Genomic DNA, 12207 nt, shown 5'->3' with positions numbered 1-12207 from the left:
AATGCGTCTGCAGAGACTGGATTTTGATGATATTTGAATTCTATAATTTCAGTATCTAATTTACGCAAATAAACAGAATCAAATACTATAGGACTGTACTAAATCTTTATGTTTAGCTTGCAACTGCATAGAGGCTATGAGACATCTTTATGATCTCATTTAGGTACCGTATCATTGCCCACATGTAATATTGAAAGAAACATTTTTAACTATGAAATACTCGTGGGGGGGGGGGTACATGTCGAATGTGAATTATTTTTCAGTTCTAAACGTAAACAGGGTCAATAACAAACAGCAATCTTCAATGTTTGTCCACAGCCATCTGCCCTTTTCCTTATGGGTGATTTGTATCTTCCTTTTCTTAATACTTGGGAAGCCTACAATTTTCGGAAATGGTACAGTTTTGCAGCTGCCTTCCTTTCGTCAAGGTAAACAACTTACCCGAAATCAGTAAACACGTGCTCATCCCCCTGGTATATACCTGTTAACGAGAGGTCAACTTTACTCAAGATCACAATTACAGTAAAGTGTCAAATGTTGCCGATGTCGTTTATCCCCGAGGAATGAAGGGGAGAGGAAACCAACAAACAACCGGCATGAAAATAAAAAGAGACTGCAATTGTAAACAAGTGAATTTCCATAATGACAACTGAAAGGAAGAGAGAGATAGAAGGGGAAAGGAGAGAACGACGTACACAGAAGGGGGGGGGGGAAGGCATTAAAAGGAGTTGGCAATGTGGGTCAGTAAGGCGAACCGAAAAATGCCTTAGGGCTGTATACAACCCTCGTGATAATGGGAACAATGCCCCGACTTCAGAAAAAACCCGTAGGATAGTGTGTTCGAGTACCTTCCACAGTCATTTTCTTTCCGAGGTTGCAAGCATGAAATAAAACGAAATCCAAATAGAGGGATAAAACTCTCCAGTAGAATTAACTTAAGCAAACGAGAAAGGTAAGAAATATGGAATTATGCTTTTTTTTTAAATAAAAAAAGGCGCAGGTGATTTTATTTTTATGTTACGCTTATAAGCAGGTTACGTGAAACTCGGTGAACAAGAAAATATCCAAGAAAATCAAGTGGAACGAGCAACTTACATACTCCCAAGTATGTAGTGGATTGTCAACTCTTTCTCTACATCAACCGGAAGTGGCCCAGTGGCAGCTGGTAGACAGAACACGTGACATTAAAAAAAATGCTTATAACAGGTTTGTCCAGATCAGCAGGGTTGAGCATAATTGGTGGGTCTCTTGCGGGCAGATTCACTATTGAAGCCTATGATATGACGTGGAATTTTTCGAAGTCGTCAAACAGATGGGGAGGAAAAAAATAATGGAGATATAATTGGTACTCTTTTAAAGAATCAGTCTGGAAAAGTCTTAACTAGGATTTTTACTTCATATCTTAATACTTTTTTTTAACACTGAAAGGTGGGAATAAGAACGACAAGAAATCTCTTATCACACTTTTCTTCTTTTTTTTTTTTTTTCATTTTATACTCACCCTTGGACTCTTATCAATGCTTATGTAATGTGGAACTTCGCATTAAAAAAAAAAGTGCTTATAGTGTAAACATGCACTAAACTTGACAGCTGCATATGCATATAAAAATGGCGATGACTCTGACTTCACACCAAATGCAATGAAGGCTCAATTTTGATAGATTGTTCTTTGGTTAATAAAAGTAAAAATAGGTAATAAACAAAAGGTCGGGATTATATTTCATATATTATTATAGTTTCTGTTTAGCGTATAATTCGAATGATTATCTATCCTTACAAAAAAAACCCTCAATGGGTCTAAAAAATAACAAAAAAAAACTCAGTTCTATTTTTAGCTGCATAATATACATGCTCTACTTATTAAAATTTCCAATTAAATAATTGCTACGATATTCTGCTAGGACTCCATAAAAACAATCATAAATTAAGTTTAAATTTATGATTATCGGCAAGTGAATGACGTATGTTAACGAGAGTGTAAAACATTATCGTTGTACTTCTCCCACACACTGGATGTATTTCGTAGAGATAAATCTCTCTGTTTTACGTTACGCATAAACCCACCGTATCATGCAAACTTTCGAAACCACATTCGACGGAATAAGGTAGTTCTGATAAAGGTCGAACCCAGATCTTTCCAACCAAAGGGTGTCGTCGAAATTAAGTTTGCGCCTGAAACAAAGTTCAAGTCTAAAGATGGTACAACACCAGGGCAACTCATTGTAAAGGTGGGTAAAGTTTTGATCACTATTCTTAGTATTTTCCCATAATGTAAAGCACATCTCACTAGAAGATGTATACTGCAATGCATTATGGGTGGGGTCACTACCCAGACCGGTTTCAACCTTTTTTGAGGTCTCCTCAGTGAGTAGCTAGACCCTAAATACCAGTGAGATGTGCTTTACATTATGGGGAAATACTAAGAATAGTGATCAAAGCTTTACCCACCTTTACAATGAGTTGCCCTGGTGTTGTACCATCTTTAGACTTGAACTTTGTTTCAGGCGCAAACTTAATTGTTTGCATACTTGGGATTAGGTGCTAAAATAACCAAGCATATAAAATTGCTTGGTTATCCTAATATACAATATACCCAAGTTAAAAATTTATTCCCATATATATATATATATATATATATATAGTTCTTTATTCTTAAATAAAGCTATCTTACTGCTAATCTCTAACGCTAACAATATCCGTGAAATGTTTCCAAAGATTTTAATAGAAATGTATTTGTCACATCTACCTATCGCGAACAGTCCTCCGTGGAACAGTGGTGACACCTGGGGATATTCACACGCACGAAATATTAATACAGGTGCCATATCTAACAGAGTTCTAATTAAACGATGACACAGAATTTTCGAAGGAAGCAAAGGGCTAACTTTCATGGCAACTGAAATTGTTAACAAATTTTAACGTTTCGCCAAACTGTCTTATAAAATTCGGTACATTTTCGAGCCTCGCTCAAGAGGAATCACAGAGAGAGAGAGAGAGAGATCCTGCGCAGCTAAATGTGAATCGCAGGCTCTTCTCATTGCATTCCGAACCCATATTTGCTAACATAAAGGGATATTAGATCTATATAGGCAAATAAGGGAGTAAATAAAAGGAAAAAAAGACATTTGTTGTTGTTCAACCTTCCCCACTGGCGCATTACCAGTCGACATCCGGGAACCGACACACCTAAGCAGAAACTAGCCTAGTAAATAAGCAGTCATCCTTTTCCTCTTAATAGCTTAACAGTGTGTATGTGTGTGTGTGTGTGCTCTCTCGCTCTCTCTCTCACTCACACACACAAGACAGCACCGTAAGCCGCCGTTTTTATCGTACAGGGCTCTTGCAACACACGCAAGCACTTTGATAATTCACGGCAAATGGAAAAAGGGAGAAATGGGAGGGAGGGAAGTTAAAGGAAGCGCGGAGGTTGGCGCTCCGCAGAACTGGATTTCAATGCCAGTGAGTTACTGGTTCAACGACACTTTGACTTTCCCTAGCTGAAGGTCGAAACATGCCAGCGCGCTGAACTCAGCGGAAAAGCGGCACTGCCTACGCAACGGTGGAACGCGCACACTACAGGCAAACACGAATGACGTCATGGAAACTGTTTTATCGAAAGAGTTCCACAAATCTGGAACTCTTCAGAGAAGATTCTCTATAGATCAGAAAGAAAAAAAAAAAACATTGGCGATGTCAGTGTTCGTTAATTTTCTTACCAGCGCTGGTGCATTAATAATCTCGTTGCGGCTTCAGGAAACAAAAGATATCTGAAATTCGCAAAATGACACTATCCGTGAGTCCTGTTTAGCTAAAAATCAACATATCAGGACCCTTAACTGGTAAAAATTCAGTATTTTCATGAAACTATCCAGTAGCACTGGTTGTGCGTCATGTGATAGTGATTTTTCATGCTTCTTAGGCTCTCTTTAGGTACAAGACGCTTTAGGTAAAGCAAAGCAACTGCAAAGAAATAACTGATTTACATTTTGAACCTAATATTCCACTTTAAGGAAGAATCTTAGAAAGGTTTGTTTATGGGTTTTCGATTTACATAAAATAATGTGAAGTGGGAGCCCCTCCATGGCTCAATCGGTTTTTGACGACACCCTTTGGTTTCGTAGAAACTTTTATGGCTTTTCAATTGAAGGTGAGTTCACCTGTCTGGTAGAGTCTTTTCTGCCAATAAAACTAGGATTTTTCTCCCCGCAATGAGGCAAACCTGTAAGGAGAAAAGCACACGCAATTTACACACCAGAAGATCTATGTAGGCATAGGACTAACCGCCTTATCCTAAAAGTATAGTTTTGAAAGCCTATCTGGCAGGTCGTGGGCCTGAAAAGTCTGTAAGTGTCGCGGATGATTATTATTAATGCGAAGTAGATCATGTCCAGTATCTCAACCATTATTAGTGGTACTAGTGGCAGTTTGAGATCTGGAATCAAAATCATGTTAGTAATGCCTTTTCATTTCTTTTTTTAATTACGAAAGTCGTTGTTTTGTTCTACAACTTCTTCGTATAGGCATCGATGAATGACAAACTAATCAACATAACGACCGATGATGGCGATACTCAGTGGTGTTTTGGTTATTTCAGTATATATTTCAGATTATAATAATTCCTATTGCATTCAGCATACCAAAAAAGTGTCTATTGTAGTAGGTCTTAAAATACTGCTACTATAAATGTATTGACCTTTACACACTTTACAAGCGAAGCAATTATTAAAATAGCTCATGAAAAGTGTAATGACGAAAGTCTCTTATTTGGCCTCTAAAAGACGCAAGGACCATTTATCTTCTTCATTCTCAATGCAAAAAAAAAAAAAAAAACGTGAAAATATTCTATATACCAGTTAGACTTAATAATGTCTCACCAAGTTGCATTACAACAAAGGAAAGGGACTAACTTGTCCTTGGCCGTCTTAAAGCCAGAGGCTATTTCCCCCCCGCTCTCCTCTGATAATGATTCTGGAAGGCATCTTCTCCCAAAACAGAATTGCATTGTAGGACCTGTTCTGTTCGTAACATCCTCTCCTCAGGTGATTTTTAGTGAAAACAAAAGAAAATTTAGTGCTATCAGGCATTCAACCACTTCTCATGCATCGGTACCTTTTCAAAATCTTCGACTACTTCTTTCTCTTAAGCAAGGAACTTTTCATCAAGGTTTGCACACATAATGAGAATGGACGGTCTGGTCGGCCGAGTGGAAAACGCTTCCGATCTTATACCAACAGGTCGTATGTTCAAATCCCACTACAGATACATGTTTATGAATGTCTTTCTTCCTATAATGACATCATGTGACTTCCAGAAACGATTCGTACCATAAATATTCATTCATATTATTATTCTGCTTCCCTATAATAAGAATAATCATTAAAATATGCAACCAGCATCATGGTGATACTTATCTATAGTGTTTTTGTATGTGTGCAGAAATGTCGGGAATTTAAAATCAATATCATGCTTAACCCTAGCGGGAAAATAGTAGCAACATAATGTAGTAATACTGACAATGTGTTAATTGTATCTTTGCTGTCAACAGGGCCGACTCTACCGACGGTGCAAGACGTGCATTTGCATGGGACAGCAAAAGTTGGCATAAACTATACGAAAAACAAGGGAGAAGGGGCGGCAAAATATGCAACTACACGGGGCGGCAAAATTCCTTGGGGCGACCTTGGCTGTCAAGTTATAAGACTATGAGATAAAAAATAAAATAAATAAATCTTGCAATTTGCTCTGCGACCCTCCAGTGTAAATATAAACTCCAATGAAATCACGCACGCGCAGGTTTAGTATAAAATTTTAGAAGAAATAATAACATTCACAGCGCGAACCACAAAGAACTTACAGCCAAATTAATTAAAAGCTTGTACATATACGACGACAAATAAATATATTCCCATATATATATGGGAATATATTTATTTGTCGTATATATTTTCGTATGTCGTATATATATATTTATTTGTCGTATATATATTCATATATATTTATTATATATATATATATATATATATATATATATATTAAAAACTTACGACAAAGCAAATACTTAAGCAAATACCTGAAGATCGACTGGGAAAAGTCCATCGAGAAACAACGAAAACGTACGGTTAAAAATTAGGTTATATATAAATTCTACAAATCACGAGATTTAAATATTTTTACATATTAAACGAGTTTTTATTTATTTTGGTCGGTTTATTTTCAAAAGTTAGTAAAGCGCCCTGGACGACGTAAATAAGAACTATTCTCGGAATGCAACATTTATATTAAATTTTTATTTATTATGGTGAAAATCAACTAAGGAAAGTTGCATAACGATATCACTTAATGTCAATTGCTATCCACCTTGAAAAACTTTGCTCGCTGTCGGTTTTGTATGTCACAGCAACTGCACGAAAGACTGGTTTCCATAACAACCGTAATACTTCCTCTACACGTGCCGCACAAAGGTGAAGGTTTTTTTACACCAATGTATAAAACTGGAATGAAAAAAAAAAAAAAAAGAGTCGCATTGTCGAAGACAACAACCTTCTACAGGAAAGTAGAAGCTATTCGTTGAATCTACAAAAAGCACGATCGAAAATTATATTTTCTTTGTTCGCACAAACAGGGGACTATTACTAAAGAGGGCACTAGTAATTGAAGACATATACAAGTACATATTATTGTTAAAAATGCATTGAAAATAATAAAACATTTTTAAAAGCCAAACAAAATATGGAAATAAAAATATTAAATTTATAAAAAATTAAATCAATTTCAAAATTTCATATTAAAATATAAAAACAGGCAACATTATTTTTAAATACCATTCAAATTGATTAAAGTGGAAATAATTTTAAACATAAATAAGGATAATTTTAGTATTACTAATAAGTAGAACGTTAAAACTCATTGAAACAAAATCCAACAAAATTATTGAAACAAATTTCAACCAAATCCTTAACATTTTATATTTTTAGCAGTACCAGCGAAAACCCTAATCTAAACCAACCTAAATCTAAAATTATAGTCTATAATTGCAATGTTGTTCAAAAATGTAGTGCATATTTTGGTAAAATAAAGAGTATTAGATACAGGGGAGGCTCGTGCACTGCGGAACTGCAGCACCCCAATTTTTCTCGATATATAAATATATTTATTAATTTATTTATATTTGCTTGTAATATTTAATTTTATCATCAACAATCCTATACAATTCTCTTATTTTGTATAAAAATAATAAAATCCATCTTGTAGCACTTAGGAGGGCGAAGGACGCTAGCAGCACTGTGTTTATTTACCACAGTGTCATATTGCTACGCGCGCAAGCATATGCACGTCAGTCATAGTGAGATGACTATTGGCGTAATGCGGCATTGTCCGTCGCGCTGTTCCACTGTTGTTTATATGCAGTTTGCGCCAGTAGTGACGTGTTCATAGTGCTTATCGTGTTTACTCCGTCTCATAAAAAATTTGGACATTACAATTAAATCCTTTAATTGTAATGTCCAAAAATTAAAGGAATGAATTTTATTTTAAGTAATTTTGAATTATACCAAACTGTATAATTTTATCGATAATAAACAATATTTTTTCATGTTTAATTCTTTTTTTAATTTTTACCATAATTTTGATATTTTATCTAAACACGTATAACTATACTTACAGTGTGTATGTATATTTCGAAAGTTGTAGCACTCCCACGATTTCAAGCCACGAGCCGCCAATGATTAGATAAGCAGTAAATTAAAGGATTTTGTGAGATAAGAAACAAGGTGCATTGTATATCTATTAAACACAACTATCGAGTTTAAATCGACAAATCCGAATAGATAATTTAGTGAAAAAAACCAAAATAGATAATTTAATCAAACACTGTTTCAAATAAATTGCATTCGCATATTTATCAGATGTGCCGTCTGATAAAGAGGGCGCTGCCATCTTTATCAGCTGCGGTGCAAAGAGGGCTAAAAATATATGTTGCGAAAAATAAAAAGCGGGTAAAAATACTTAATAATAAGTATTTCATTATTATTATTTAAATATATTTGCCGTTGCGCTAACCTCTGTATTTAATTATACTAATACAATATTTTATATTCTGCAAGTAGTACAATATTTTCAAATTTGCATGAATTTAATTGCAATTTTACTGCTGAGCAAAAAATGAAACGATTTCCTTTAAGTTGATTCTGGTTGATATCTTCTCAAATCGTTGAGTAGTTTTTCCATATGGTACTCAATCCTTCGTCTCCTTCGGATTAAGACACGGAGGTGCAAATGACAATGTCAAGATTAAGCTATCGCTGTCAAAGAAAGGAGCAACTGTTTGTATAGTTCGAAACGGCTACCTTTTCTATTACAAGAGGCCGGAACCAATTAGGGTTACGAAGCAATGCTAATCATGAGTATACTGCTTTATTCTAAATGTGTCTACTGGGGTCTGGGCTATTTAAGTCTGGTTAAACCAATCCCTCTTTGCGGTCTTTTATATTCACTTTTAATCTTCTTCTTTAAATAAGCTACAACCGAGTGAATCACGGCATACAAACCACACGGGGAAAGAGTTAAAACGAGTAGAGGAAGGGAGGAAAAAGGAGGAAGTTACTAAAAGAGCTGGACAAGCAGAAATCCCAGGCTCGTTCCCTATGCGGGAGGAACTATTGTCCAGACTGCTATTGGTATTTCCGAGCAGTCCTATCCCACCCTCGCTTGGACGGTGTTCTGGTAAAAGGAAGACTACTGCCCCACTGAGCTATTTCCGGTAGTGGATGCCCTTAGGTGGACCTGTTTCCACTCGCAGCTTCACGGCTCACTAGGGACATTTAGAAGAGTGGACAGTTCTAAACTTGGTGTACTTCCCGAGGTCACATTCTTTGTCGGAGAAAAGTTCCATTCATATCAGAATTTTGCGCTTTCTAGGTTTGCCTCAACACCTTTTTTTTTTCTCTCTCTCTCTCATAGGTATGCTGTCTTCAAATCATTTTTCCCCACTTGTTTTCGACAAGAGAAACAATGTTATATTTACACTTAATAAACTGGTCCTGACTACTCTTGTATCCAGCCATGTGTGCTGTACAGAGTTCAGAGCTTACATAGTTCTATGAAATTACATAATGAAATAAAATAAGATTGTCGATAATTGTTGTAAGATTGATCATCATCATGCGTATCAAGGATTTAGGCCTAGCATGGCCTGTTCCAGCCTTAGAAGTCATCGTTGAAGAGGACGTCCTGGTTTTCTTTTTCCTAATGGCTTGTACTTTAAGGCTTGTTTTGGTAATCTCTCTGTTTTCATTCTTTGAACTAGTTCCATCCATTTACGTTTATATATTTTTAATTTTTTCTATTACTGGTTCTTGGTTTAATTCTTTCATAATTTCTTCGTTTCTTTTGTGATCAAATAGGGTATAGTTTGCAGTTTTTCTCATAAACTTCATTTCTGCTGTTATTGATCTTTATTTGTCTTTTTGTTTTATTGTCCAGATTTCGCTTCCATACATTAAGACTGGTAGGGCTAATGTATTGTATACTTTTAGTCTGGTTTGGTTTAAATATAGAGTTAATTACACCTGTTATTTTAAAATATTTTGCAATTTTTACGTTTATATCTTTTTCATTTTCATATGTGATCATACATCCTAAGGAGTATGATCATACATCCTAGGTAGTTAAATGAATTCACCTGTTCTAAGATCTTGTTATCTATTACTATTTTAGTTCTTGCTGGATCTTGTCCTTTAAAGGCCATAGTTTTTTTTATTTTTCTGTTGATATTATCATACCATAATCTTTGGCTATCTCATTTAGATCGAACATAGCTTTCTGTAAGTTATCTTCAGAATTTGTAATTATTGATATAATCTGAAAATACATTGAAGTAAAATTAAGTCGTAGATAATAATGTCATTGATGAATGAGACGTGTTTACTCCATTGACTTTGATGCATCATTCAGCCAACTAGAATAATAGCAAATAATATTCGCTCGCATGATTAAGCACAGGTGGATAATGGATTGCTAAATGTATTTAGGTGGAAGATAAATTTCAATATGGTGAGGTCACATGATGAATTTCCTCGTCCTCCTTATGTGGTCTCACAATATTAATTATTGGAGAATGAAATGGTTTCATTCTCTTCCGTATATATCTCATCCACCTGCCATTTAAGCAGGCAGGTGGATGAGATAAAAAAATATAAAAAATAGAATTCTAAAAATCTCTCTCTAGCTACCAACCTACTCACGTTTGATTTCTTAGCCCTATCAACTTTCAATACTTCATGAATACGTGGGAGTATACTCGAATTTTCCCACTTATGAAAAATATTGTAAATCTATAGTACATTCGTACCGGGATGGTTCATTATATTTTTATATAGTCTAAGAATCCCCCAGCTCTGGAAACTAACCTTGGAACTTTTTTAAGCTTCTAATAAACGGGCGATATGATCAATCCTCCCTCCAAATGAAGGAAGCCACACACACGCACATGACAGAATTCCAGCTCGTAACCTGTCGGTGAGAAAACGGGTGGTAGCCACGTAGCCAACCAAGCCTGATGCATGCCCTCCATACTGATAATAATAATTATATTCAATTATATAATCGCATGAGAGTTACGTAGGATTTTAAATGGCAAATTTCCTCCATTCCCTAAAAATCTATTTGTCGCATATTTTATTTAAAATCGTTCTTATGCTTCATTTCTTTGGCTTCAGCAAAGAAATAAATCATGCTAAAATCATGGGATTTAAAGGGGGGAAAAAAACTAATAGAAATAGTTTTACTTTCGTCATCATCCGTCCATAAATAATTTCAAATGATCATCTTATACAATGATCGTAAGCCGCGCTAAATTTTCCGATCACACCCTAATACATTTACGAATCTTCAAATGACCAAAAAACGCATACCAGTTAATAATCCTCAAACAGCCTATTAATTCATACAGTTCAGTGGTATTTATTTAGTGACCGCTATCTTCAGCAACGCATGGTGACTTCAATAAAAGTAGAAGAAGAAGAAACCATTCTGTATCAGGTTCATGTGCAATTTGAATATGCTTTTCCTTAAGTGTTTTTTTTTTTTTTTCCCTGTAATCAAAAGACACTTCCCTCGTTTCTTTTAAGGAAAAATGTAATTGTTTACACTTTACCCTTGGCCTCGATAATGACAGCCAATGAACTCTTAGAGGGGGGGGGGGGTTCGGTGATCAAAGCATCTCCTGTGTTGTACACTAGTAACCCAGTTTCCAAGTCACGTTTCCTCCATTACACTTACAAGACGGTTTCTCGTTCTGTCGAGAGTTAGTAGTGTTCGGTTCACATCGGGAAGCAAACTAAACCACGGATTTGTCTTCGAAAAGAGATAACTAAATCGGCTACTACGTTAAAAAAAAAAAAAAAAAAAAAAGGAAGGAATGCTGTTACATATTCACTCCACTTGGTGATTATACATTTAATACGATGCACGTGAAATAAAAATAAATACATAAACTGTTTAGCTCATTTTTTACTTCATCAATCAATTACTGTGAAAAATAATAGCACATAAACATCGTACTCACATGCAGAAGTCACGTGATTGTACCGAGACTGCGCACTCATCTGACAGTAAGGTGACATATAAGACATGCTACTGGGGGTAGGAGATTCTGAGGCTGATGGAACTAAGAAAAACAAACAGACAATGAATAACGTTGTGTATTTTTGTTGACTAAATTGATTTCATCAATAAATAAAGAACATTTATAATGAATATCGTTATCGCTTCAAAAAAAAAGTTCTTAAAATCTGACTCACTTGGAGTGGTCTGTAACCTTGGTTTGGTCTCATCATTACTCATGTGCCCACTACTACTATCAACATCGGAAACCCCGCTATCAGCTGGACTTGGAGGAAGAGAACCTACAGAAAGATAACAGTTATATATAAAGATGATGTTTAAGGCATTATGTCAAAAAATCGCTATAAACAAATATTCGTATGGGTGATAAATACACTTAAGAATGTCATTCAAATAAATTCTTTAAATTAAAAGGATTCCTAACGAAGCAACCAATTATTATTAGATTTCAGTTCCGATGTTCAGGAAGCATTATTTCTTGTGTACGAAATGCCATCGATAATTTATTTGTAATTTGTAATCCAAAGAAGTTATTTTAGTAACAAGACTGGCATGATGTTTTGACATATTTAGGTTAGTGTACTG

General features: G+C 35.3%; 1 protein-coding gene across 2 annotated transcripts in view; it reads right to left on the bottom strand.

The window, feature by feature from the left end:
- The window catches only part of LOC150100096 (uncharacterized), a 384171-nt gene that overhangs the window by 19308 nt on the left and 352656 nt on the right, over positions 1 to 12207 (bottom strand). For both annotated transcript variants that reach the window (XM_090402894.1, XM_090402895.1), the window contains exons 6-7: positions 11799 to 11903; positions 11564 to 11665 (exon numbers count right to left, since the gene is read on the bottom strand). In XM_090402894.1, the coding sequence (XP_090259020.1) occupies positions 11564 to 11665; positions 11799 to 11903 (207 nt within the window). The remainder of the gene's footprint in view (positions 1 to 11563; positions 11666 to 11798; positions 11904 to 12207) is intronic.

Source organism: Typopeltis vanoorti, chromosome 13, assembly GCF_054136105.1.
Source record: "Typopeltis vanoorti isolate ZY-2024b chromosome 13, IOZ_Tvanoo_1.0, whole genome shotgun sequence".
In the NCBI taxonomy this organism is placed as follows: Eukaryota; Metazoa; Arthropoda; class Arachnida; order Uropygi; family Thelyphonidae; genus Typopeltis; species Typopeltis vanoorti.
Note: the sequence above shows the minus strand (reverse complement) of the source record. Positions and strands in the feature narration are given on the sequence as shown.